The 24605-nt window shown below is 44.2% G+C and overlaps 2 protein-coding genes and 1 long non-coding RNA gene across 14 annotated transcripts in view; 1 reads left to right on the top strand and 2 right to left on the bottom strand.

The window, feature by feature from the left end:
- Positions 1 to 472: 472 nt before the first annotated feature.
- LOC118282524 (histamine N-methyltransferase) lies at positions 473 to 7389 on the bottom strand. 11 transcript variants are annotated; one of them, XM_035603680.2, is made up of 8 exons: positions 7233 to 7251; positions 6635 to 6656; positions 6375 to 6523; positions 4353 to 4405; positions 3444 to 3551; positions 1937 to 2070; positions 1690 to 1783; positions 473 to 1071 (listed from the first exon to the last, which is right to left on the bottom strand). In XM_035603680.2, the coding sequence occupies exons 3-8, from the start codon at positions 6509 to 6511 to the stop codon at positions 692 to 694; spliced, it is 906 nt and encodes a 301-aa protein (XP_035459573.1). In that variant the 5' UTR covers positions 6512 to 6523; positions 6635 to 6656; positions 7233 to 7251; the 3' UTR covers positions 473 to 691. The 11 variants fall into 11 exon arrangements, with proteins under 11 accessions (XP_035459573.1, XP_035459570.1, XP_035459571.1 ...); XM_035603677.2 differs by lacking the exon at positions 7233 to 7251 and adding an exon at positions 6785 to 6968 and having other exon boundaries at positions 6635 to 6642; XM_035603678.2 differs by lacking the exon at positions 6635 to 6656 and having other exon boundaries at positions 7233 to 7389.
- LOC124850992 lies at positions 7299 to 14555 on the top strand. Its single transcript, XR_007032109.1, has 3 exons — positions 7299 to 7415; positions 8350 to 8617; positions 14325 to 14555. It is a non-coding gene; the product is annotated as an uncharacterized LOC124850992 (long non-coding RNA).
- thsd7ba (thrombospondin, type I, domain containing 7Ba) overlaps positions 9941 to 24605 on the bottom strand; it is a 165477-nt gene continuing 150812 nt past the window's right edge. For both annotated transcript variants that reach the window (XM_047337196.1, XM_035603676.2), the window contains exons 23-30: positions 23478 to 23623; positions 22517 to 22685; positions 19037 to 19210; positions 16516 to 16611; positions 15288 to 15370; positions 14444 to 14639; positions 12630 to 12717; positions 9941 to 12140 (exon numbers count right to left, since the gene is read on the bottom strand). In XM_047337196.1, coding sequence (XP_047193152.1) covers positions 12059 to 12140; positions 12630 to 12717; positions 14444 to 14639; positions 15288 to 15370; positions 16516 to 16611; positions 19037 to 19210; positions 22517 to 22685; positions 23478 to 23623 — 1034 coding nt within the window. In that variant the 3' untranslated portion in view covers positions 9941 to 12058. The remainder of the gene's footprint in view (positions 12141 to 12629; positions 12718 to 14443; positions 14640 to 15287; positions 15371 to 16515; positions 16612 to 19036; positions 19211 to 22516; positions 22686 to 23477; positions 23624 to 24605) is intronic.

The following is a 24605-nucleotide window of genomic DNA, read 5'->3' as shown; positions in this document are numbered from 1 at the left end:
ACAGGTGTAGATTAAAATGCACGTTTTTAGAGAATAACTACATTTGAGTTGTGTTGTAATCAGTTTATATAAAAAATCGTACAGTGCTTAACGAGTTGATCGTGTGTATAATTTTGTATGAAAACATATTAGAGCTTCCAAATGAGTGAGATTTCGAAACAAACCATATCAAGTCAGGTTTGCAAGTAAATTCCACAACAGCGATATGCAAATTGCTCCAGACACTTCCACAGGAGTATTTCCTCTCATTTCAAAAAATGAAGAGTTCAGTCCCTATGGAAAATATTTTTCTCTCCATACAATTCCAAAGTATTACGACCCAATGAGAGCAGCGGTGTAATGGGCCTGGACGGCACAGCCTGCCAACTGTAGCCCATTACAACTATCTGGTGAGGAAATCTGAACCTTGGGAGGGTTGAGACCATGAAATGAACAGTGCTTTGAAAGGGAAAAAACAATATCAATCAAGCCATTTTCATTTTGCACCATCAAAGAAGATTTAATACAATTAATAAATAATACTGTGTCAACCTAAAATAAGTGCTTTTAGAAAGCTAGATATTTTAGTTTGTGCAGGTTTGTGCCACACTGGCCATCTAAATCGTGTTAATCACATACACTGGAGTTCACCATGTACTGTAGAATTTGAAAAAATCACCCTGTTTGTCAATATACTGCACGTCACATTCACTTAACCAATAAACAGTTTTGAAGAGAGTTTATCTAGGACTATCACTCCGAGGTTGTTGTTAAACATAACTCTGCCATTGGCCTCGACGCTGCAGCGCGGGTGGCGCAGACACTCCATGACACCGGCCTTCAGCTCGGGCGAGGCCGTCTTACTGAAGTCCAGCACCTCGGTGAGGAAGTCCAGCAGCAGCTCTCCCTTCTCGTCCCCTTCGGTGAAGCACTCGGTGATGTCCATTTGGGACGGCAGCTCGTGGCTCCGGTAGCTCACTCCCTTGGAGTCCAGGAGGCTCTTGATGTCTCCGGTGGTCACGCACTGACTTATTTCCTTGCTACAGAGCTGGTCCTTGTAGGTCTGCCACAGCTTTCCCCAACCGCTCTCCCCTGGAGTAGACGAGGTGAGAACAAGACTAAGAGTCTGCAGCCGGGTTTAGTCGCTCGCTGCGACTGAACCAATGGGCACTAGCCGCGCTTTGAGTTACATGCCTGACAATGACAACAGGCGCACGATCAGCATGCAACGTCCACCATTGTAGCCATCTTCGTTTTTTTAACGCGTTGGCACGTTTGTAACGTTTGCTCGCTAGCACTTACTGGGTGAATCAGAGTTATGAACCTTGACCCGTTGGTGGCACTAAAAGAAAAGTTAGGTGATCACCCAAGTCAACGGGATTCATTGTATGTGGACCATGAATGTCTGCGACAAATTACATAAATAAAATGAATGCAATGGCTGCTGATATATTTGAACATGGACCGACCCGAATGACAGACCAACTTTGCCATAATCCTATTAATGCCATAATAGAATATTCCTCCGTGTGAAATGTGAAAATACCACATTGTCAGAAAGGATTTTCCTTTGAGTTTGTTTTTCAGCAGTATTCATTTCTCCAATATGCACACACGCGTGCGCTGACTGTGTGAGTGATGAGTCCATCGACTGCCAACAGCACATCTGACCACGTATGGATAAAATGGAGAAGGGATCCTTCCGCTCACCAGACACCAGGATGATGAGAAGCTTCCCGTTCTCGTCGAGGAGGCTCTGGAAGAAGTCGATGGTCGCTCCAGGATCCTTCACGTAGTACAGCATCTGTCAATTTTCACCGCAGATAATGAGTTGGTAGCAAGATTCATAGAGCGGCCGACTACGGTACAACGCTGTGCTAGACCGATGTTCTGATGGGATTAATCGCTGCGGGGCGCCACCAGAATGAATATGGCCTAGATGTGTCGAAACACCCACCTGTATCATGTGAATGAAGTCGGCTCTCTTTGTCGTTCTTTTCACTTTCCAGTTTGCCTCAAACTCGGAGGCAGTCATCTTGTTCCAGGTGAACTTGACGTAATCTAATTCTTTTTGTTTCTGTGACACCGAAACTGCGGACGGGGAACAGACAGTCGCTGTGGTTCATGCATCTCTGTGCTTACACAAAATCACAGAATCACAAAAATATTAGTGTAAAAAAAAAAAATCCGTATGTGCTGCTATTCCATGTTGCTTCGTGTAATTGACATTACAAATTTATAATGTAATATAGTATTAGCAGTGTAATTTAATTCACAAAAACATATCTTCGTCATTATTCAAAACTCACATTATTATACAGTATCACTGAACTCTGAAATTGATTATAGATTTCTGATGAAGATATAGAAATTGAGAAAGAACTATAATACTGAAGACTAAAATGTATGTTGTGCATATGCTGCAGAACATATACTGTATATATATATAGTAAGTTAAGTTTATTAAGTTTGGATTGTATGATATAGAAACAAATAGATCAGTCATTATCAGTAAGTTTCTATGACTGTTTTCCAACAAAGCAGTGATTCAGCCTACAGCTATTTCATGGAATTGTTTATGATGGACTTCAACAGAACCAAAATTCATTGCGCAAGGAAAAGTGAGGATAAGAGTATGAGAACATTTTGGAGAGGCTTTTTTTAAAAGAAACTTCAGAAACTACACCGTGCACCCGATGAACCGTGCCCGGTCCGGATGAGGAGACCTCTTGCAGCAAGTCGTTATTTTTGAAAGTCTCAGCAAAGCTGATCTTTCTTTCTGCGAGCGTGCTCATTTAAATTACATCTAGCGATCTCAAAGGATCTCAACGCGCTTTTGAAAACACACATTTTCCCATTAGACGTCTGTCAACACAAAGTCATCCTGCCCCCTACAGACAACACGAGGAGAGGGGCCGGGGCGGCGCGAGGACATGATCACAGGATCAAAGATGTTCCTACAAGAAATAAATGAGGAACCTGAAGATCGTCACTTTAACTTTCCTACTTTCACGAAGTTGGTTTCTGAATGCATGGTGTGTGTGTGTGTGTGTGTGGGAATAATTGCTAGGTTACAGTACGTGGATCTGCAGCAGACGGGGGGCTGTTGGGGATTCAAAGTTTGAATCAAAGACACTTCAGAAGGGTGGATTCTTGCTGACACAAGGAGCTTGAGTCTGGTTCTGCTGGTTGAAGGACCTCCTCAGCCTTATACACGAATAACCCTATTACTAATGCATTAGTGCGAAAGCCGAGGGCTGCTCGGAAAAAAAATTTCAACAGCAAGTTAAAGAAGCCACGGGGATGAGAGGTGAAAGTCCAGTTGCACCCGGTTCCCTTTTGGATCACGAGTAGAGGGACATCTTTTCGCTGTTATAGTAAAAGCTGAAACCGAATTCTGCTGCGTACGTGCATACAAAGATGCAGTATAAATATGTGGCGTGTGCCGATAAAGGCATGACTACCTCTGTAGTGAAGTAGCTGCTGGCCGCTGGGTTCCACCACTTCGTTATCCACAGTCGCCCCTGGGTGCTTCATCCGGAGCTCCGAGAGAATCTGCAGGTCAATGTCACCTACAGGCAGCGGATGAAGTTTAGATATTTATTTTTTTTTAAAATGCCCATTTCTTTGCAAAGAAAAAAATTGGAAGAATAGCTTGACAGACCAGTGTGTTATCACCGATCTGGTGCTGCAGGAATTTAAGCATTCGACAGTTTTGCAAATCACACATTTCATGCTGCCACACTAATGGAACGGGTCGCCACCGTGATTTTCCCCTTTAATATCACTCAGCCACAAGGCAGACGACCTCATTCTAGGTGTCGACGGAAGCCGATGAGTTGCCGCGTAGGAAGGAGCACATCTAAGCAAAGACGTCGATGTGGACAGATGTCGAGTCTGTCGGATTAGCCGGAACAACAGCTTACAGGGGAGTTTGTGGCCATTTAAACGGATTTCACTGTCCATTAGAGAATCTGTAACATTATGACAGCTCAGGTAAATTAAATTGGCTCTGACACAGGCGAAGGGGAATCGCACTTCTGGGCAAGCGGTTGGTTTGCTCAAGATCAAATTAACCTTGCTCTATCCTGAGCACAGGAACCAATGGGCAGTAAACTCTGTCCGCACCGGGGTTAAAGATTAATCTGGCAGCCGCACACACGCATACAAACCGTCGACAGTGATAATGGGGATAAAGGTCTTTTAGTGCCGATGCCATAAACGCCAGCTCCGCAACAGGCCCAGTTACAGCGGGCTGATTCCACAACGCCTCCTCACCTTAGCTGTCCGCCGCAGAGGACACCGAGCTATTTACTGTGTCACACAGAACATAAGTTCAGCAGTGAAAGTGTCCCATAAATGTGTAATCTCACCGGCTCCGCTTCCAACTCCAATGACATTTAGATGGGACTTTCCACCTCCAACGCTGAGGAGAGAGCAGAGGAGAAGAAGAAGAAAAAAAACACACACACACACACACACACACACACACACACACACACACACACACACACACACACACACACACACACACACACACACACACACACACACACACACACACACACACACGCGCACACCGAGTCTACAGAGGAGTCGAGTCTTAAAATTCACATCCTGTAACCTGCCAAATGTGGGTCACAATTTTTGGGGGCTTGTAACTGTCAATTGTCCCTGACACTTGCACACGTGAGATGTCCTGATCTAGTGTCTGAAGCGTCTCCAAATACCAGGGCTTTGATTGCTGCCGACGCATATTCTGTCACTCACCGTCTGGTTTTTAATAACACCATACTATATATTTACTTGTGACTCATGTCTCCCCAGGTTTCCCTCTGATCTGCTTTGAGGACACAAGCGCACGCGCACGCACACACACAAACACACACACAAACACACACGCACTCACACACACACACACACACACACACACACACACACGCACGCACGCACGCACGCACGCACGCACGCACGCACGCACGCACGCACAGCAGAGAGTTGGGTCTGGCTCTCATGACATTCACCTTCTGCAGCTTCTATCAACATAGTGAAATAGGAAGAAAGAGATGAGGACTCCCTAAATGACACACACACACACACACACACACACACACACACACACACACACACACACACAATCACACAATCACACACACACACACACACACACACACACACACAAGCCTGTTTTGTGCGGCCAATTATTTGGTTATGTGTAGGTCGAACAGTTACAGTACATATTGGGATTTGGAATTGAGTTAATTCCTAAACTACTAGCACCGCTTACAGTTTTCTGCAGTAATGATAATTCAAGTCATGATGAAAACATTATCATCACGGCAATGTTCACTGATTTTGTAATGACTGATCGCAATACGTGCTCTCATTTGAATCTGGGTCATGAAACGCTCTCTTTGAAGTCTGGACGTGGTCCGATAGTTGCCAGCCAACGGCTAATGAGGCAGAAACTTCATGAGAGGTTCCTTTTAATAGATGATCACATTCAAGGACTTAGTTTGTGATGAACGTATTATCTTTTTTATTCCCATCGGCCGTCACTCATACATCTAACTATGAAGCAAGGGATCTCTGTCCGTCTGTCGTTCTCCGTCTATGTGACTCGCATATCTCGAGAACTGAACTCATCGGCCTCACGTTTGGCCTGTGCAATGTTAAGGGGCCCGAGGAAGGACAGTGTGGGGGCGTGACTCAACTGCAGGCCGGGTCCAACATGTCTTCCCTTGCGTTCCGCCGTGTGCCTTGAAGGTGAAGACGGCTCCCTCGCCGTGTGGCGATCGACTTAATCAGTAACAATCACAGGTTATGTGCTCACTAGAGTTTGACCCTGACTGAATTCTTGAGGCAATGGCCAACGTTTGAGAGTTCTGGTAATTCCGGCGACGATACATCGGCAATTATCCCATTCTTTTGACAAACAAAAGTAACAGTCGGAATGTTTTGATGAGGGCTCCTAAAAAAATTGTTTCAGACATATTGAACCGGCCCTTCGTGGAGCAAAAAAATAAAATATCTCAGACATCTCTTTGTTATTATTGGCTGCCATATTTGTGTCCACATACAAGTCACTGAAACTCATATTTAGTCCAGCGCTCATGTTCACAAAGTGCTGCTTCTCGATTCTTTGCGTAAATCATAGTGTTTCCCTTTGCATGGATTCATCCAGATAAGTAAGGATGTACGTCCGACACAGGATGACACACATTTTGTTGTGCCAGTCATTCAATTTTCTAAAACTGAAATCCAGCCATACTAATACTGTATTTGCACAGTGTCTCATTCCAAACGCTATTAACTTTCCTTCAATACACTGCAGGCGACAATGCTCTTGACACATTAAAAAAGTGTGCTCTGTTCATTATAAGGTTGGCTCGTACCTGGCCAGTATGTCCGGCAGCCTGCTGCGGATGAACTCCTGCATGCACTGATGCTCGGAGGAGCGCTCCAGAAAGAGCTGGAAGGATTTCTGGTACCTGCTGTCATCCTCAATCAGACTCCTCAGGGGAGACGCCATGGCACCTGTAATCTGGCAACAAAAAATAAAAGAGTCATATTGATATTATTTTGTGTTTGGTGTTTGATTTAAATTTTATTTCAGGTTGATCGCAGTTGCTGTTGCAGGTGAACGTTTACTTGCCCTTTCACCTGTCGACCGTCACGTGTGAGATTATATAACCGGCATGAGTCATAACAACAACAATAATAATTTGAAAACAAAAATAGAATAATGATAATCTCTCATTGCGAAACTGATTTTGTATTTTTCCGTCTTCGAAAACACACTGACCACATTTGTCCTCCCACGTCTGAGGACAGTGTGTTTTTGTCTCCGGCAATCCAAAGGCGAACATGCACCTCGCCCATATCGTGCCAAGCGCAACGCGCACTGCAGCACACTCTCTGCGCACACACACACACACACACACACACTCTATAACACTCACTCTCTCTCAATCACACACACACACACACACTCTATAACACTCACTCTCTCTCCCTCACACACACACGGGACCCACACACACACACACACACACACCGTCGCGCCCTCGCGTCCATGCGCTGAGAGTCCACATGAACGCGTCGCGGCTCGGTCCGTGAACGCGTCTGTCTGTGACGGTCTTTTCCACTGTGCAACAGTGTTGTGCGGCGGTCGAGCCTCAGACAGACGCGCAGTGGGGAGAGGAAAAACGACGGTTGGTGTTTGTAGTTTCAGTTTGTCTTCTTCCACTTACATGTCGAGCAGAGCCGAGTGCGTCGGAGCGCATGAGGTGTGCGCGCGGAGACGAAAGCCCTCCCACCGGAGACACAGCTTCCTCTGTAGGGAGGACCAAGAGTGCCCGAGCAAACCCTCCAAGAAAAACAATAAAGACAATAAAGAAAACAACCACAGCAACTTGTGAAGGCCTCAATGACCCGTGAGTGGCTCCACGGACAAAACATAACTATCTGATTTGAAGCACTAGAAAGGAAGATCAAGTCATTTTATTATATAACTTCTGAGTAAATCAGAAACAGGTTCGTCGGTTTATGGTTGGATTATGATCTGTGTTCTATATGGTATAGTAGGAAATAAGACCTCAGCAAGAATGTGACAGAAAAAGAAATACAGCTCATTATATAATGACATGATGATAATGTGCAATATGTTTCTTTTGGGGGGGGTGCATAGTGTTTCCATGGGTTTCTATTTCCATCTCTTTCACCTTCGTAAAAAAACCAATTCCTTAAAAAAACCTGCTCCACTTAAGTAAGTAATCCATCACGTCAAAGCTCCATTATTGTCGCGTGAAGCACAAAGCGCTGCACAAACGAAATGTACCGTTGACAAGAATCAAAGCAGACGCGATATTTATCGTGATTTGTCTCAAGTCGGTTCTCTCATTGAACGGCGACCACGTGCCTTTTTTTTCCAAAACCCTGAGTTACTTTAGATTTATGCTTAATGTCAGCAGAAACGAGACGTTTGCTCCCCCCCCCCATAAAAAAAACCGTATTCACATTACACGAGGTTCAGTTGGGGATGAAGAGAAGTTGTTTTAAGTTCAAGCAAAAGAGAAGAAAAGCAAATGCCACGTCTTCTACAATGTCTGCGACACCCAGATTTCCCAGTGGTTATCATGTCAGATAGACGGGGAACTGGGCCAAGAACCCAAATTAGATTGTAATTAGGACACATATCCCATTTGAGGAGATAATCCAGGGAGGGGAGTTTAGTCAGATGTGAATTAAAAGCCTACAGTGGTCTACGTAGATGTATAGTTTGTCAAAAGACTATAACAATGTCCTTCCTCAAGAACCTCAGCGAAACCCCAGGACGCAGACTGACCCTGTTTTTCTTTTCTTTTCCAGCGTCAGCTGGCGACCGGGAACACGAGAGCTCGCTCCAAGACAAAGAACATCATTCAAAAGCATTTTTTTCACCACTGACCCTTACAACAACAACAACAACCAGAATTCTTCATGAGACAGTTGAGTTTGGGTCTTCTTTTTGCTCGCGTGATTCACTTCATCAGCGAGTTCGCGGAGTCTGACCTAGACGCGGCGGAGTCGACCTTACGTGACCTCTATCGACTCATTCGCTTCAAGCCAATCCAGGCTGAGCTTCAACGTCCCTCCGGTGAGTGCCGTGCACGGCATGCGCTCGCACCGTCTTATCCAGCCGTGGTCCACGCGCTCCTCGGTCATACCTGCAGTGTGTATATAATTACGGGGGTGGGCGTGGCGCCATCGAGCTCCGGGAGAGAGAGAGAGAGTGATTAGTTAACCTGCTGGCAGATGTAATAATCAACTCACACAGCTCTGATCTCCTCCCACCCACCCACGCCCCCACAATGATGCCATACACCAATGTCACATCTAACAAGAGTTTACAGCAATTCTCGCAGGGGATTCGTCAAAGTCAGTGGAATTCATCCTCTGGAAACAACGACTGGCATTTATTTCCTCATATGTTCAGCTCAAGATGGCAACGCTAACTGTCACTTGTTTGGTCTTCGAAAGCGTCTCCTCATCAGTTTGATTGATTGATACTGAGTTGGACGGGGAGCCCCGGGCTTTTAGATGTATTTTAGATGTCCGGCGGCTGGTTGACGCACAAATAACATGCAACTAGGATTTCTGGTTTGATTCCAGCCGGTGCTAGTCTAATATGCCGGCCTCCTCCTCCGTCTTCCCATTGTACACTCCGCCCTTAGAAGTCGCCGTCCTGCCTAAAGTCCACAAATAGTCATTAAATCAGACAAGAATTTTTTTTTTCTGGAATACACAGTGACAAGGTTCAAATTTGGGAAAGCACACCGCCCCCAGCAGACTGATGAGATCTGTGAGGTCCGCTGGGATGCGACTCAGCACACGACAAGTCAGTAATATATGACAATAAGCACGCATTACTTTAAGAGGCCACGCATTGTTCCTACATAATATTCATTAAGCTCCCACTCTGCTAAGCAACGGCATTTGATCGGAGCGATCCATCTTGCTTCTAACAGATGAATCCTGATGAGAACCAGCCTCCGCCGTCGCCAAGCTGTTCGAATATCTGCGCTGAATCCTGCAGAAAAGAGATGAATTGGACATGACAAGATCAGCCCACGTCTGCGCCACAGATCAGATGGCCGTGACACAAGCGTTTGAATTCAACCTTCCCTTAAACAAAAGTGACAGTCTTAAATAAATGAATTAGATGAGGACAAAAGATTTAAGCACCGTTTTGCCTCACAACCTGCGAGCGTCCTGGGACTATCGGACTGGGAATCTGCCTGGAGCGCGTGATGAATCTTATCAGACGCTCATCTATTCCAAACTCCTGCCTGGGAGCCTGTATCAGTAATTACAATTTGTCAGGACCGGAGAGTCAAGGAGCCGATGAAGATCACAGCTTAAAAAAATTCCACCAAGTTTGAGCTATGAAGGCGTGCGACAGAGAGGAGGGTATGCAGTGTTTTATGTTCACATTGTTGCACAATTTATTTGCATTTTTGTCCAGCTCTCCATGTACACACAGTAGTAACACAAATAGCATGGTACTGTAAACAATGAATGATCATACTTTTAGATTTTCCCAGGACATAACCCAACAGAGTTCTCTAAGTTGTATAATGCAAATATGACCAAATAACTTCTGCATTAGTTGGTCATGTTATCGGAAAAAATTGAAAATATTTCACGATTTGGTTGTACGTCGACCTAATATTCACCACCTGTCCCTTTTCTTTTCTTGCCAAATATGAGAAACACCGGCTGAAAGAAACTACTCTAAAAATGTTTGGCAACTGGTAAAACAGAATCTTCGCAAGGCCACTTGGAGCACGTTCTGTCAAAATGGATCAAGCATGCCTACATACAATCAGCTGTTGAAGTACAGTCGTTACCGCACGCAACAAACCATATTTGCACAACCAGTGTAAAATACATTCAGAAGGAGGTCAGATAACACGAGACCAGATCTCCAGTTTGTGGAGGCAGGAAGAGGAACACTGTAAACTCTAGTCAGAGCCAAAAAGCACCAAGTATTAAGAATCTCACTCTCCGCGGGGTATTATGAATAATGCTCAGGAGGATGCATGTCTAAATGATACGATACTTCGGGATCATTTCATTTTAATGCTCTGGCAATGAAAATCATGGATGCCTTGTACTGAAAGGAACAAAGAAAGGGAAAAAGAAATGGCCCGAATAAAAAAAAAAAAGGCCTTTGCTTTTATGCATGAGGCACAGAAATAGAGATAATAAATAGCTCAGTAATTTAATGTGCTCACAAATATTTGGTATCTGCTGTGTTTTGCGTTTGAGCCCTGTTGAAAACTGTCCCTTGCTCTCAGCCAGCCAAATTTTAATCAGGGTATATATTTGAAATGAATGGTGCAAAAAGAAAATGACAAAAGTAGAACATCCTTGTGAAAGAAATAAAGCATCATTCACCTGAATAAAAACGGTGTGATCCAGTGGATAATTCTTTTTCTCTCTATTCTTGCATTTGTGATAGGTGCTGATTAGTTTTTTCCCTTTGATGAAAGTGGAGTGTGCATGAGGTATGATCATTATCGCGCTGGTATCTGATAATTTGCATTAAAGATCTGCCGGCACTGATGTCTGATAATTCTGACTGCATTTGTCACCAGAACAGACGCTTTCCCGCAGCAATTACACAATTCTGACATTTTTTTCTCCCTAATTTGGTCGTCGGTGGCCGAGCGTCTCGTGAGCATCAGGGAGGAGGGAAATTACTGCATCATTGAATCGTTTAACTCAAGGCAAGCCTGCTTTTGGTTTCCACATATACACGACATATGGCATCATCAACAAAACACTATCTGACAGCAACAACTTGCATTACAATCAAAACACTAGAAAAGTCATTTGAAAGAAAAAAAGAACAGAAAAAAGGGAATCAGCACTAACATAGTGCATAAAGCATCTTGTTGATCCTCAGAAATTGGGGAAAAAAAAGGCTGTTTGTTTACCCAAAAGGCTTGTGACATTTTCTTTTTACAAAGATCCAGCACTAATGAGACAAAGTCGAATGTCAACGTCCCATTGTCCTTTTTAACGTCATGAGTGACTGCTGCCTCAAGATGTTTCGTCTCCCTCACGACACAAGTACGGGACAAATAACCAGCGGGCCCCCTATCGAACTCCCAGGTCGACGCCTGTGGATCCACTTTGTCTTTACCTTTTAGGAGTCTTCATGTTTCGTGGGTTGCAATCTGTGCTTCAACTGTGTTCAAGTTGCAAGCAATTTAAAATGACAAACTAGAGGTCCCTTCATTTCCTATGTCCAGAGACCGCTGTGTCACATTTAACTCCTTGATCAGAGGAAGTTCCTCTTCCCCCGCGGAGGAAAGATGGCATGCAGCCAAGCCTCTGGGCTACATCGTACCTCAGGAGCAGATCGCACCAAAGGTTTTGCTATTCGTCCACTTGTTCAATTTTTGCAATACAGTTGCCCAGCTAAAACAGGTCAGTAATCAGTGGTATGTGACCCGCAAAAAATCCAAACGCAGTCAGGAGTCCGTCCGAGGCTGCGCGTGTCGTCGTGAGGTTCAGTACAGCGGCCTGGTTACATATCCATGTCACCATCGTAGGCCAGGGTCAAGGGCTTCTGCGGTGGAGGCGACGTCTTAGTGGTTTTGGATGGCTTACTGGAAGAAAAAAAGACAAGCAATAAAGGCTGACAGTGTATCGGGAGTTAGCTGCATGTGGAGGCACAACATGATTTCAGTCAATTTCAAAGAATTACAATATATGATAGCGGTAAAACAAATAAAATAAACATTGTGTGGAATACACAGATGGGTGACAGAAGAAACCACTTGAAAGATGAGCGGATAAACACGACAAACTAATTGAGCAGCCATGGCAGAACGTGTCCAGACAGCGATCTCTACCGCCATTATAAAAAAAACACACCAAATGAGGGCTACGCTTTATTGTTTATCCCCCCAGCAGAGTTCAGAGACCTGAAGAATCAATGCCGAGGTGCACTGAAGCTGCTCTGGTGCCTCATGGTGGCTCAACGCCTCACTGAGACACTTTAAAGTCGGTTGGTTCCTTTCATCTGTCATCCGCCTGAAAGTCATACTTTACTGGCTTCTGTGAGATCTCAAATTTACATACGTAAAAGTACATACCACACCAGGAATGATAAAGTGATAATGAAGAGTATGAGGATGAATCCAACGGCGGTCACCGCGTAGACCCACAGCTTTACTCTTCCATCTGTGCAAACAAAAAGGAGTTTTGATACAACATTGTAAAATCGTTCTCACATTGGAAGGAATTCGGTCTGTGCCCGTCGCGGTGCGGCGTGACCTTTTGCTGATGTCAAGTGTTGTGGCTCAATTCAAGAGGAAACATGGCTTCCATGAGTTGTTAAACTGGGGGTGCGGTCGATTGTCCTTCCTATCTACTATTCTTTGACCTCCGTGGAAAAAGTCAGGAGGTCAAGGAAAGGTGTAAAGGAGGACTGATAGGACTGAGGAAAAGCCGACAGCGGTGCTCAGAGAATCCGACTCCACTTTAACCACACTAGGTCATCACGTGACGGGGGATGCCATTGACGTGCGCCTGCCCCTGTACAAATTTCCAAAGATGGACTGCAAAAAACGCAGCATCATTCTTCAGTGTGTTTTACCACCGTGTGACATCAGATTAAATTATTCATATGCAACGCTAACCTACACGATGACGTGCGTCTCTTCTCATCTTGGGCCATAACCAGCTAAGAGATCACAACTTGATTGGTTGTACACTCCTTTTTTCGTCATGTTTAATGGCGGTTGGCAACCAGCGCAATAGACACATTATCCGCACCTTCTGCTCCGGAGTTCTCCTCTGACAGTGGTAGATAATAAGATGTGGCGTACAAGAGACAGAAGATCGGTAGATGTAGTGCTTTTTGAATTGTAGTGCTTATTTGTTTTTTAAAAACAATATATTATTCGTTTTGATAAGTTCGAAAGAAGTTGTCGTCTGATGTTAACCATAACCTCAACCCTAACAGTAACCAAATTAAACTCAGCATTTAAATGCTTTAAAAGTGTAAAATCATAGAAAATATTTGAGATGTTACGTCCTCATGGGCAAGCAGTGAACGAATAAACGAGCTCACTCTTATCTGGTTCTTGGTACCATGTTCTCGGTCGCAGACATGCTTCCAGTTTAAAATAGAGGAATCTCTGTCTGTGGAGTGGAATAGTTTTGGTTCAGAAACGAGCCATAGGTATAATTAATAAGATTCGAGAGAGAAAATATGATCTGAGAGGTTTTTGCAAGTTTACGGTACAAACATGTAAAGAAGAGATTAAAAGGAGAAGTGTTTCTATTGTTGGGGTGAAATTGTGGAACGATGCAAATGTAGATTTAAAATTGTGGGATTCCCTTTTCATTTTTAAAATGATGATTTATAAATCTATTTGAGAGGGTGAATGATTCATCTTTGTATATTTCTGGCGGCGAGCCTAAATTGAGAGTAATGTAGGCAGGAGACGCGTGAGAGAGAATCCTGCCTCTGCCTGAGCCTGTTCAGTCACTCATTAATACAAACACCGTTCAGATTTTGTTTACACTGTCTATATTTTTCATACTTATTGCACTATGTATGATGATGACCGAATAAGAATCACATCAAATAAATTTTTCGGAGAACATCCATATGTCGTCACCGCACTTCCTTGGATCCTCAGCAGCACATCCACCGAGTTTGAAGACAGACAGAGATTCCCCCATATATAGTAAGATAATGTAAAAAAATTAATATCTGACAAGGCTATAATGTCTTGACAGTTTTATGGTTTCATTGTGTTTTTTTTCCCTCTTTCTCACAGCATTTAAACCTAAGCCCAATGAAAACACTGAACAAAGTATCCACCCCCGGGTTCAAAGGCACGACTGATCTCACAGACGCGCTGGTCGGAGCCGCGGAGAACGTTTTCCATTTCTGTACCTGGGCCGACGGGTCGCAGGGTCCACTCGCTGAAGAGGTCCTGAGCCTGAGAGGGCCCCGGTTTTAATCTTCCCGAGTTGGTTTTCACATCGGCCTTCTTGTTGCTGTCCACCCCCGGGGTTCTGGTGCAGTAGTCCAAGAAGCCGTGCGTGGTCATCACTTCGGTGTAACCCTTCTCACACCCACACACGCCGCTCTGCAAGAAGACCATCATTTACAGGCAACGGCGGACAACTGTAATTGTTTCTTCCCTGCTGCCGACAAACACTGCAGACAAAACAGTCTTTGTTGTCATGTACAGGGACTGATCTGCCTCACTCAACGTTCTTAACACTATTGCCCTTATCGGGGTTGATTCATATCAACCCCGATACTTAACCTTTGGTGGATTATGCCAACACACAGATATGGAGATGAATAGCTTTTCAGAACTGTGGGCTATACATTTGATTATTTCTAAGGTACTTCATCATACTTCTATAATGCTATTTTAATAAAAGAAACCTTGTTAAGCAAAATGTGCTTCACTGCTTTGCATTTTTAAAAGTAGTTACATGAACGGAACTCTAAGGGGCAGTAAAACTTCAAGCTCAGGCTCATCTTCATTCCAGCCTGTGTTCACCCCCCCCCCCCCTTTGGGTGTAGTCAGTAACTAACACTGAGCCCACATTCATCGGCATTAATGGGATTTTTTCCCTTCAGTGATCCGTTCTTGACAATCGTAAATGGCACCTGTCAGAACCCACGTCGCTCCCTGCTTACAACGTGCCGCGAGCAGAAACACAGTGGCGAGAATCAGGGGGAGATCACAGACGCCTAAGACGCTAAAGCACGGTGATCTTACCGGTGTGCAGTGTGAGAAGGGCTTAGTGCACGGAGGATGGCAGTGTCTGACTGTGGTCGGCCTCTTCTGCGGGAAACAACCCCCTGGAGGAAAAAAACAACAGGTTTTAATTTCTGTTCCTTTGCCCATTGATCACTAAATTAATGTACTGCCACACCTGATTAATGGCCCCAGCTGCCTATCAGGGTCCCTGATCAATCTGTGAGCATTTTAATTCCAGCATGGAAAATTGCATGTCAAAATATCAAAGAGTAATGCCTTGGGCTCTTGCCTTCCTCTGCAGAGGGAGGTTATTCCTTCTGGGCTCATATTTGTCAGAAACACTTCCTTACAGCGATAAGATCACATTCACCCACTATTTACAGCACATCAAGCTCTCGCTCCCGCAGAACTATTACCTTTGTTCGGTTTTCTCTACGCCCGCTTTACTTCCCACAAATACAAATGCATTATTATATTTGTATGGATTGAAAGCCTCCCAGCTCAGAGTCTGGCTTATTGATTACTTATGTTAAGAGGGAGAGGAGAAATCGATGGAGACTGCACTAAGAATGGGCAGCTCAAATACGGTGTTAAATGCAACGAGAACACTATACTAAAATTGCTTTTTGTTTATTGGTGCCTGTCCATATTTGTGCAGGCAGAAAGAGGTAGAAAATACATCAAGCGTGTTGATTCTATATGCACAATTCTGAATTGTTGCCGTGAAAATATTTACTGTTGAGGGGGTAATGTAACTGATCATATCTACAGCATATTATTGTAAACTGAGATAAACAAGAACAAAACATATTACGCCTATTTTTTATATCCACTCACTCACTTTCAATTATCTCCTGAATAAAAGCAGAAATCTCTTCTGCATTTATTGTTAAACCAGCTGCCACAAGCGTCTCTGCAAAAATTACCTGCTAAACAGCTTTCTGAGATGAATGAGAGACGATGGGCTTTTCTGTTATGGGCAATTCCTTCTTGAGCAATCAAAAATATCAGACAGTGTAGCACATATCCGGAATGTGATCCAGACAGAATTGAAAAATGAGACAACGGTGCAGGGTTTTTGCTGTTCACACAGATTCAGTTCAGTGCGGGGGAACAAAGGCAAAACTGGGACACTTTCCGCTGCCGTCTGCACTAAGCCAGATATACATAGATAATCATATTTATACTAGCACGTGGGTCTGTGTGTGTGTCTGTGACCCATCTAGAGTGGCCCGGAGCAGCTCACCTGTGACATTGACGCCGTCTGAGCGCTGGCACCACACGACTCGCTCGTTGTTGCTCCACCCCCCTGTCCTCCACTGGTAACTGTGGCATTTTCCCTCTGTAGCAACGGCAGAGAGGCAGAGGTGATGCTCATTAGCAGTTTGTGTCGGGGCATTCAGCTCTGACGTCAGGCTCCCATGGACATTAACCACCGCTTCCTCCGCTGCCCTGCGACTTCATCTCATGAGGTAAGATGTACTATGTACTATGCATCTCTGGAGGAAAGGAGGTGATAGAGATTGGATGCCTCTTATATTTACTTATTTTTTGAAGGAGGAAAGAGAGGATGAGAACTTGCGAAAATACAGAATTTAGATCAAAGTGACACATAAGCTACACAGGTGAGCTGTCCTAAAAATACTGCCAAGTCCCTGACAGTTACCATTTTTCATGCAAGTTGTAAAAGCTTCAAACTAATAAGGGAAAAAGAGAGAAGGGAAGAGCCCAATGGTTGATTCTATGGAGGTATACAGGCACGTACCTACAAGATTATTAAATGAAACAATGGAAAAGTTGAGAATCTGATGATCATTTATCGTTGTGGTATAAATGCATAGACAATTAATGCATAGTCAAGTCAGTCATCTGGTGTGTCAAGTAGAAAAAGAAAAAAAGTAAGTGAACCCTTTAGAATTAAAATATGGTCCGATCTTAAATGTCATAGCGTGACTGAAGTTTGCCAAAGAGCACAGCGACACTACACAACTCTCCTGGTTCTATGGAATCATGAAACTCAAGGTTGTTTTGGGGAGAACATGCAGCGCTGTGTGTGGCGTAAGAGGGGCAGCGCAGACTGTGAGGCGGGGCGCAGAGAGAATTTGCCGCCTCTGAGCCTGGACAGCCCTGAAGATCGGTAGGGAGAGGAAGCAGGACATTGACCCTTAAACGGCGAAGTCAGTCTGCGACCTTTTGGAATGGTCCAGTCAGAGCCCAGATAAAGACACGGTGGAGTGACCCGAAGAGGGCTGTTCAAAGAAGACGTCCTAAAAAACCCTGTCGGAGCGGAAGTGGCTCTGAAAGAAGAGCGGCCCCACCCTCCTCCTGAACGCTGTGCGGCTCGGATCTGCAGCTACCTCAAGCTCTCGTTTGAGTCTGTAGCTGCCAAAGGAACAAATCTGAGGGTTCGCTTACTTCCTCCACCGGTGCTGTGACTGTCAAACGGAAGTATTTCAATAAAGACACAAGTAGAATAACATAATCATCGGATCACATAACGTTTGATTCAATCGTCACTATGTAACCTCTCCGATCATTCAAATTCAGATCCTTTAGCTTTTCATCGCAGCCTGTGAGCGCTTACGCCGCAGCAATCCGGTGAAAATGATAACTTTTTACATTACCGACACAAAACTACCACTTACAGGTAAAGTTGGCCATTTAGAAAAGGCACTTGTTACACCGGCTTTCAGCCTTTCAGCTCCCCAAAGACGTGTGGATGTTCGGCGGAACCCAACAGAAGCTTTCAGTCCATAGTGTCTATTATGAACCGGGGCATTTAGTGCTGCCTCATGGTGTAAACACTGCTCTCATGAATGTCCAAGGTAACAGACTCGGATAAATACTGAGGAGCCTTTTTTCGAGGACGGCGGGACTGAATGGAACTGTTCCCTTGTTGGCCCCCATGAGCTGATGTAAAGTGCAATAAACTTTTATCAATGATCCATCAGAGACATTTTGTTCCTAGATATCCGATGTTCAAAATAATCTCCACACATGCAGACTAGTGTCTGAAGCACGTGGAGCTACAGAGATCTTCTGGAGGCCTTGACCCTCCACATACTTGATGTTCACATTGAGTTCCTATTTGAAAAATAATCCATTTACAGACAGAATGAGGATCAGCTTCAAAAGCCCTCTGTAGTTCCTGCTAAACCTCCAGGGGGTTCCGGTTCTCACCCCGACCGCAGTGCTCGTTAAACCTGCAGGACTTTTTCTTTTTTGTCAGGTTACAGGCTGTTAACACAACATTATTATTACCTATGGCAAACAAGCATTTTATAAACATACCCAGCAATAATGGAGCAACATTAGCGCCGGTTTAGGTCTCATGTTTCTGACCACATGATGAATTTTAGTCCATTAGTCACTCTCCTTTTAAGCTCCGTCTTTGGACTCCACTACTTCCTGAGGGAGATATCGGGCTCTTCAGCTGCTAAATGCTGCGCTATATGTCCAGCAGACGTGGGCTAACTTCGTCTGTAGTGTTTTCTCTCTGGCGGGAAACAAAACACTTTGAAGGAAGCGAGAGCGAATGAGATCAGCAGAGTAAAGCAGGTTGAGGAAGCAGGTGAGCAATTTCCATGCAATAAAAGCCCCGTTGAGCTGAGGGGAACTACAAAGCTTGGAGATAATTAACTCTGGCTCCTTCACGAGCGATCCTGTTTTAGATAAAACTAGTCACGTGAGGCATCGTTGATATAAACATATTCATGATATGTAGCTGCTTTAAATAGGTTGAATTCTCAAATGGCTTCCGGCGTTACCTTTGCAGGGCTGCGTCTCAAAGGCTTGATGTGGGCAGCTGCCCTGATTCTCCATGACCTGAATGATCACAGCTCTGGAGCGGGCTTGGCGACCAGTGGTCTCGAAGCTCCGCCCCTCCAGGCAGGTCAGCTGGCAAGAGCTCCAAGAGGACCACTCAGTCAAATGGCAGTCTCCTGAGAGGGTGAAAAAGAAGGAACAAAAAAAACCCACATAAAAAACAACAACTTGGTCAAAAGCACTGAGGCTTTTCAGATACTTGAACATGGTTGATATTCAGCTTGCCAACACTGTTCCAGGGAATCGTTTTACTGGCTCCCCTCGCCAGCTCCTGGAACATTTAAAAGAGATCGAAAACAACTTCAGCACACGTCTGCGGCTGATAATGTACCAAATGCAAAAACAAATTACTCAGGCAGCCCAGTGGGTATTCAGAAGTAATAGGCCAACCAGAGTTATGAATTATACAATGCAAGTTGCAATGCAAGAGCCCAAATGTAAAATCAACACACAATACTGAAATGTGTCCAACGGGAGAGGCAAAATTCATTTGGTTTCGGAAACGTTTTTTCCGTGGATGGAGGCTTGGCTCATGTGCTCTGTAAGTCTACAAATAACACGTCAACACGTGCTTCCTTGAAGGTCAAACATTGATATCCCTTATATCTAATCCCCGACGGGGTCATCTTGTAGCGATGATATCACCTGCTGCAACGGCTCCTCAGCCAGAACAACCGTCTGATTCTCTGCCCTGAACGTCAATTAGTGGCTGTGTGTGCACTCGCGCATCTCATTATCTTTCATCTTCGTACGGATCCACTCTATCAGCTTCCTCATGCTGTGGGAACACGCTGTGGCGAAAGCTGCAGTGTGCGGCACGCGGCAACGGACACACACACACGTACGCAGCATCGCATGCATGTCGACAACTCCTCCCCTAGGCCACTACACTCCGTCTGCCAACAGACACAGGGGCACACAACACACACATCTGCTCCGGCCATCAAACAGTCCTGATCCTGAGCCAAGGCTCACAGCAAAGTGAGTGATGAATCGAGGCGGGGATCAGAGGACAGCGAGAGACAGATGAGCAGGAGCAAGCGCCTGCAAGATGGTGTCTCTTCACAGTGAACGTCGCAACAGCCGCACTCAGCGAGAGCCAAAACCAACAGAGATCTGAGGGCTCTTTTTTTATCAGATAGTAAAATTCAAATATATTTTTACTTGTGTAGCTGCCGTGTGCTTAATGACTACAGTATACAGCTTCACTATAGATGTTCACTGTGGGGAGCCTGATGGGATCAAGTGAAGTGGGTCATAGCTGTCAGCCGGCCAGCAACTCCCTCGCTTGCAGCGAACGCTGTATTCACACTGTGGCCTGAAAAATGGATACAACTATTTACATAAAAATCAACTATTTCGCAACATGGGATGTCAGTCAACTATGATCTGCTGGGATCTTGTTGCTATGGTGATGAATGATCAAGTTGAGCATTTGAGTGAGCACAGGTTATTAACAATTAAAATCCACCTTTGTGTGATATTCTCTCCGCAAAATGATCAATTAATGGCCGCGGTAGCTTCATTTTGACACTAAATTCTTAATATTAAATGGAAAAAATATCACAAAAGTAAATCTTTTCCCGACTATCCAGCCATCTCCACTGATGTGGTACAGTACAGCACACTGCCAAGCTAAATTTAACAATATTTTTATTTCCTTCTTTTATGTTTTTGCCAAGTTACAGCTACGGTCAGCACTCTGCCAACACTGGTGCTCTTTGATCATTTTCCATCTTGGAGAACAGAGTGCATGTGGTTTGATGTGTATTACAAACTGGCAGCGGCGAATGCAGAGAAACACTGTTAATATTGCGAGGGGAAACAAGATGATATCGACCTGCCTCCTGACGCATTTCACCAGCCGTGAGTGCAGCTGTACATTATCTCTGCATGCATTACTGGATGGATGTAAGCACAGTTACCCGTATTGCCTTTCACTCAGGATTCATGTGTAATCTGTGTGAAATCGGATGTAGGTAGTGATTGCTGACTAGGAGAACTGATCTTCAAGGATGCACGAACGTGGTCGAATTTGCCTATGATTGAAATTAAGAAATGTACCTGTGGACTGTTTCCTCTTTAATACAGAACATACATGTTTCTACGTGACATGAGAAACTCAAACAAAGATAACATTGAATTCGGCAATATTTGAAGATTTTATAGTATACTGATGTAAAAAATAACAAAAGGCACAGAGTGCTGTATGTTTATAGATCGCTACCACATTATTAATAGTATTAATAGGAATGTTTCAGTACTTTGTCCTGGTTTTCGCGGGTTTTTCTTCTCATTTTCATGCAGTTTTCAAGCAGTGTTATGCATTTCCATAACACTGCTTTGCACAGGAGTCGGATGTCGTAATTTTTAAGAAGATGGACTGAGTTTCAAATTTACATCAGAGAGCTTCGATCGGATGTGGTTTGTTTGTGTGTAGGCTGGTAAACTGAAAATACCAGCCTACAGACAACAGCTGCTGTTCCAGTTGTTGTCTGTAGCCTCAGTCTCGGACTGTTGGATCCCTCTGCTGCTCTTAGCGCCGCGTGCCGCCATTGTTCGAGATTTGTTTAATTTAAATGAGTATAAATCCAAAAAACACAATATTTTGTTTGGTGAACTCCTCTCCCCCCTTTTTTTATCATTAATTGCTTTCGCAAAAAGGCAACAAATGAACAAGAAATGTAATCAAAGCTGTTCATATATATATAAACTATATGTTCATATATATAATATATAAATATATGTTGAACCGATGCTGCTGCAATATATATTGACTTTGCTTTGGCTCACAAGCTTTGGCCATAACAAATCCCTCTACTGTAGCTGTTAATTACATGGCGGTGATAGGCAGATTGCATTCGGCAGTATGATCATTTAATTGTTCCAGTTGGGACGATTTTCCATGCGTCATTTACTCCTGGGCTGTTACGCAATGTAATGCAAAAATCAATGGAGTTGGCAAGTGATCAATTCTTAAACCTGTCTCTCTTTTAGTTTATTCAGGGGCTGACGTTTCGATGCTTTGAGGTCCGGCATGGAACAATTGAATTTTAGCCTTACTAAAACCAGAGTGGACGGTGTGTCTTTTTGTCCCTCTGGTCATAACTGGACATGTCCCAACAGATGGAAGGGTCCTTTAATGTATGAGTTTCATTGATTTTGCAATACTAACTGTTAAGCAGCTGAAAATGGCAACCCATTGTGAGAGAAGACAGTGTGGCAGGCTCTAGCAAATGTGTTCAAAAATCTGATTATTGATTTTAAAGTGAGCATTGGTATTAATTAATTCACGCAGACATGTAGTTTTGCTCAAAGTGAGTATTTCATGAAATTCCATGAATAATAACCCTGCATTTACTGGCTGTAAATACAGTTAAAGAGCAAATATGCGTATTAAATACACTTGAGTGTGGTTTGACCTGGGCAGGGAACAAAGCAGGGCTGCTCCATCTCCTGTTGAATGTGCTGCCTCCGTCTGTCTCCACAGAGCTCCTCGTCTACTGGCTGAGGAGGAGACTCGGGCCAGTCGCCCCAGTGGACGACGCACGACAGGTTCCTTCTCCGAAGCCCCTCGCCGCACTCTGCGCCCTGCACAGACACACACACACACACACACACAAATATGGCCTCGACATGATTCACCTACAGATGTTCCTTTATTTTATCATAGGAAAGAAAAAACACATCACAGTCGACTGACTTTCCTTCATGGGATTAGATTAAATAACAGCTGGTCCACATTGGATCCCATGCATTATCCAAGATATAATGTAAAGATTCCCTGTGAAGGGTTTCATGGTACTGTTTTTCTATGCTCTTGTAAATGTGCCCGATACATAATGCATACACAGTCCTGCCAATGGTGTCACACTATAGCACTGAACAACATGAGCCAGTAACATGCCATGACACACTTTGCCACACGGAGGTAAACAACGCTGGATTTGCAAATATTTGCAGATGTTTTGCGAGGACACAAATGCACTTGACATGTTTATTAGACCCAAGGAAGGAACACACTAGCTTTCTTTGGCTAAGTGAAACTGTAAACATTGCTTTTTTTTGTTTGTTACAAGAAAGCACCACAGGATATCTTTATCAGTGAGGCATTTCCTTTTTGTGGTCAAAAACTCCACAGGGTTCCTTTAAGACAAGTTGCAGTTCTGTGCTTCAGTCTTTCCAAGCTGCAGATATTAAAAAAAAAAAAAAAAAAAAAACCTGATGCAGAGAAAATGATTAATGGCAAACAATTAAAAAAGAAAAATGCTGAGGTTAAAAAAACAAAAAAAGAAACCAAGGTTTTTTTTTAGCAAAGGCAAAAGCGTGCACTATAGTACATACTTGATGACACATCACATGGAGGATGAAAACTGGTCATACCTCTACAGTGCATTGGGACCAGTCACTCAGCAGCCATATGTAGCAAGGCCTTATGGGACATGGTCTGGTCTGGGTGAGCTGGCTGGGACAGGGACGACCCTCCTCATGAGCCTCCTGCAGGGTTCTTCTCGTGCGCACAGTCATAGCTGCAAAGCATCAAGGCCATAAAACACTTTTACACTCGAGGACCTCACATAAAATTATGCCATTTTGCAGAGCTACTGTTATGAGCTAACAGGAGAAACTGATAGCTGTGAATAAAAGACAAAAAACACTGTGAAATTCAAACATAAAACTACGTGTGTGTCAGAGCAAGAGACATGGAGGCATCACTGCAAAAAAATATCACATCCCATGAAATAACAGTCAGTAAAACAGCAGGTGGAGATGAATGACGCCTTATGATTCAGAAGGGAAAAGAGGCTGCTTGAGCCCGTGAAATGTTTCCCTCATGACAAAGAGGAATTAGTGCAATGGCACAATACATCTGTGTCACCGCGCCACTTCACTCTCAGATCTAACAGTTTCCTTCACAAGTGCCTTTTCAAGTGAGCCATTAATAATGTGTGACAGGAAGTGTTTGGTAAATGGCAACAGCAAAAAAACAAGCGGCCACATAGCGGCTTGGGTACATTGCGGAGCAGCTTAGTGTCTGGATTCCGTGAAGCTGGGTGAAAGCATCAAGTTTAGACAGAAGTTTTGTGTTTGTGTTTGGGGGGGGTTGCTAAGCTCGGGGGGGCCCAGCCAGACGCAGCAAGAGGGCGTCCAGCTCTGCCATTTCAACAATCAAACCAACAACATTACGGCTCCCTCGGCATCCTGACAAAACAACATCCTTGCAAGCGTCTAATACAGATGCAACGCAAATCCCTCATCAGGGCTGACAGATGTGTTTCTCACGACGTGTGAGAATGAACCGAGAGAGTGGCAAAAACACAGCGACAGTGACAGAGCTGTGAGAGAAACACACATGAGTATTGAGAGAGAGAGAGAGAGAGAGAGAGTTTACATTCCCAGGTGAAAGCCTGTGTACGCTGCGAGCTTCCTGGAATGATGAGGGGGGTTAACTCTGAAGGAACAGACAGCCAACGACAAATTAAAATTGATGAACTTAAGACGGGTTCTGTT

This window comes from Scophthalmus maximus, chromosome 14 (genome assembly GCF_022379125.1).
Source record: "Scophthalmus maximus strain ysfricsl-2021 chromosome 14, ASM2237912v1, whole genome shotgun sequence".
Taxonomy (NCBI): domain Eukaryota; kingdom Metazoa; phylum Chordata; class Actinopteri; order Pleuronectiformes; family Scophthalmidae; genus Scophthalmus; species Scophthalmus maximus.
Note: the sequence above shows the minus strand (reverse complement) of the source record. Positions and strands in the feature narration are given on the sequence as shown.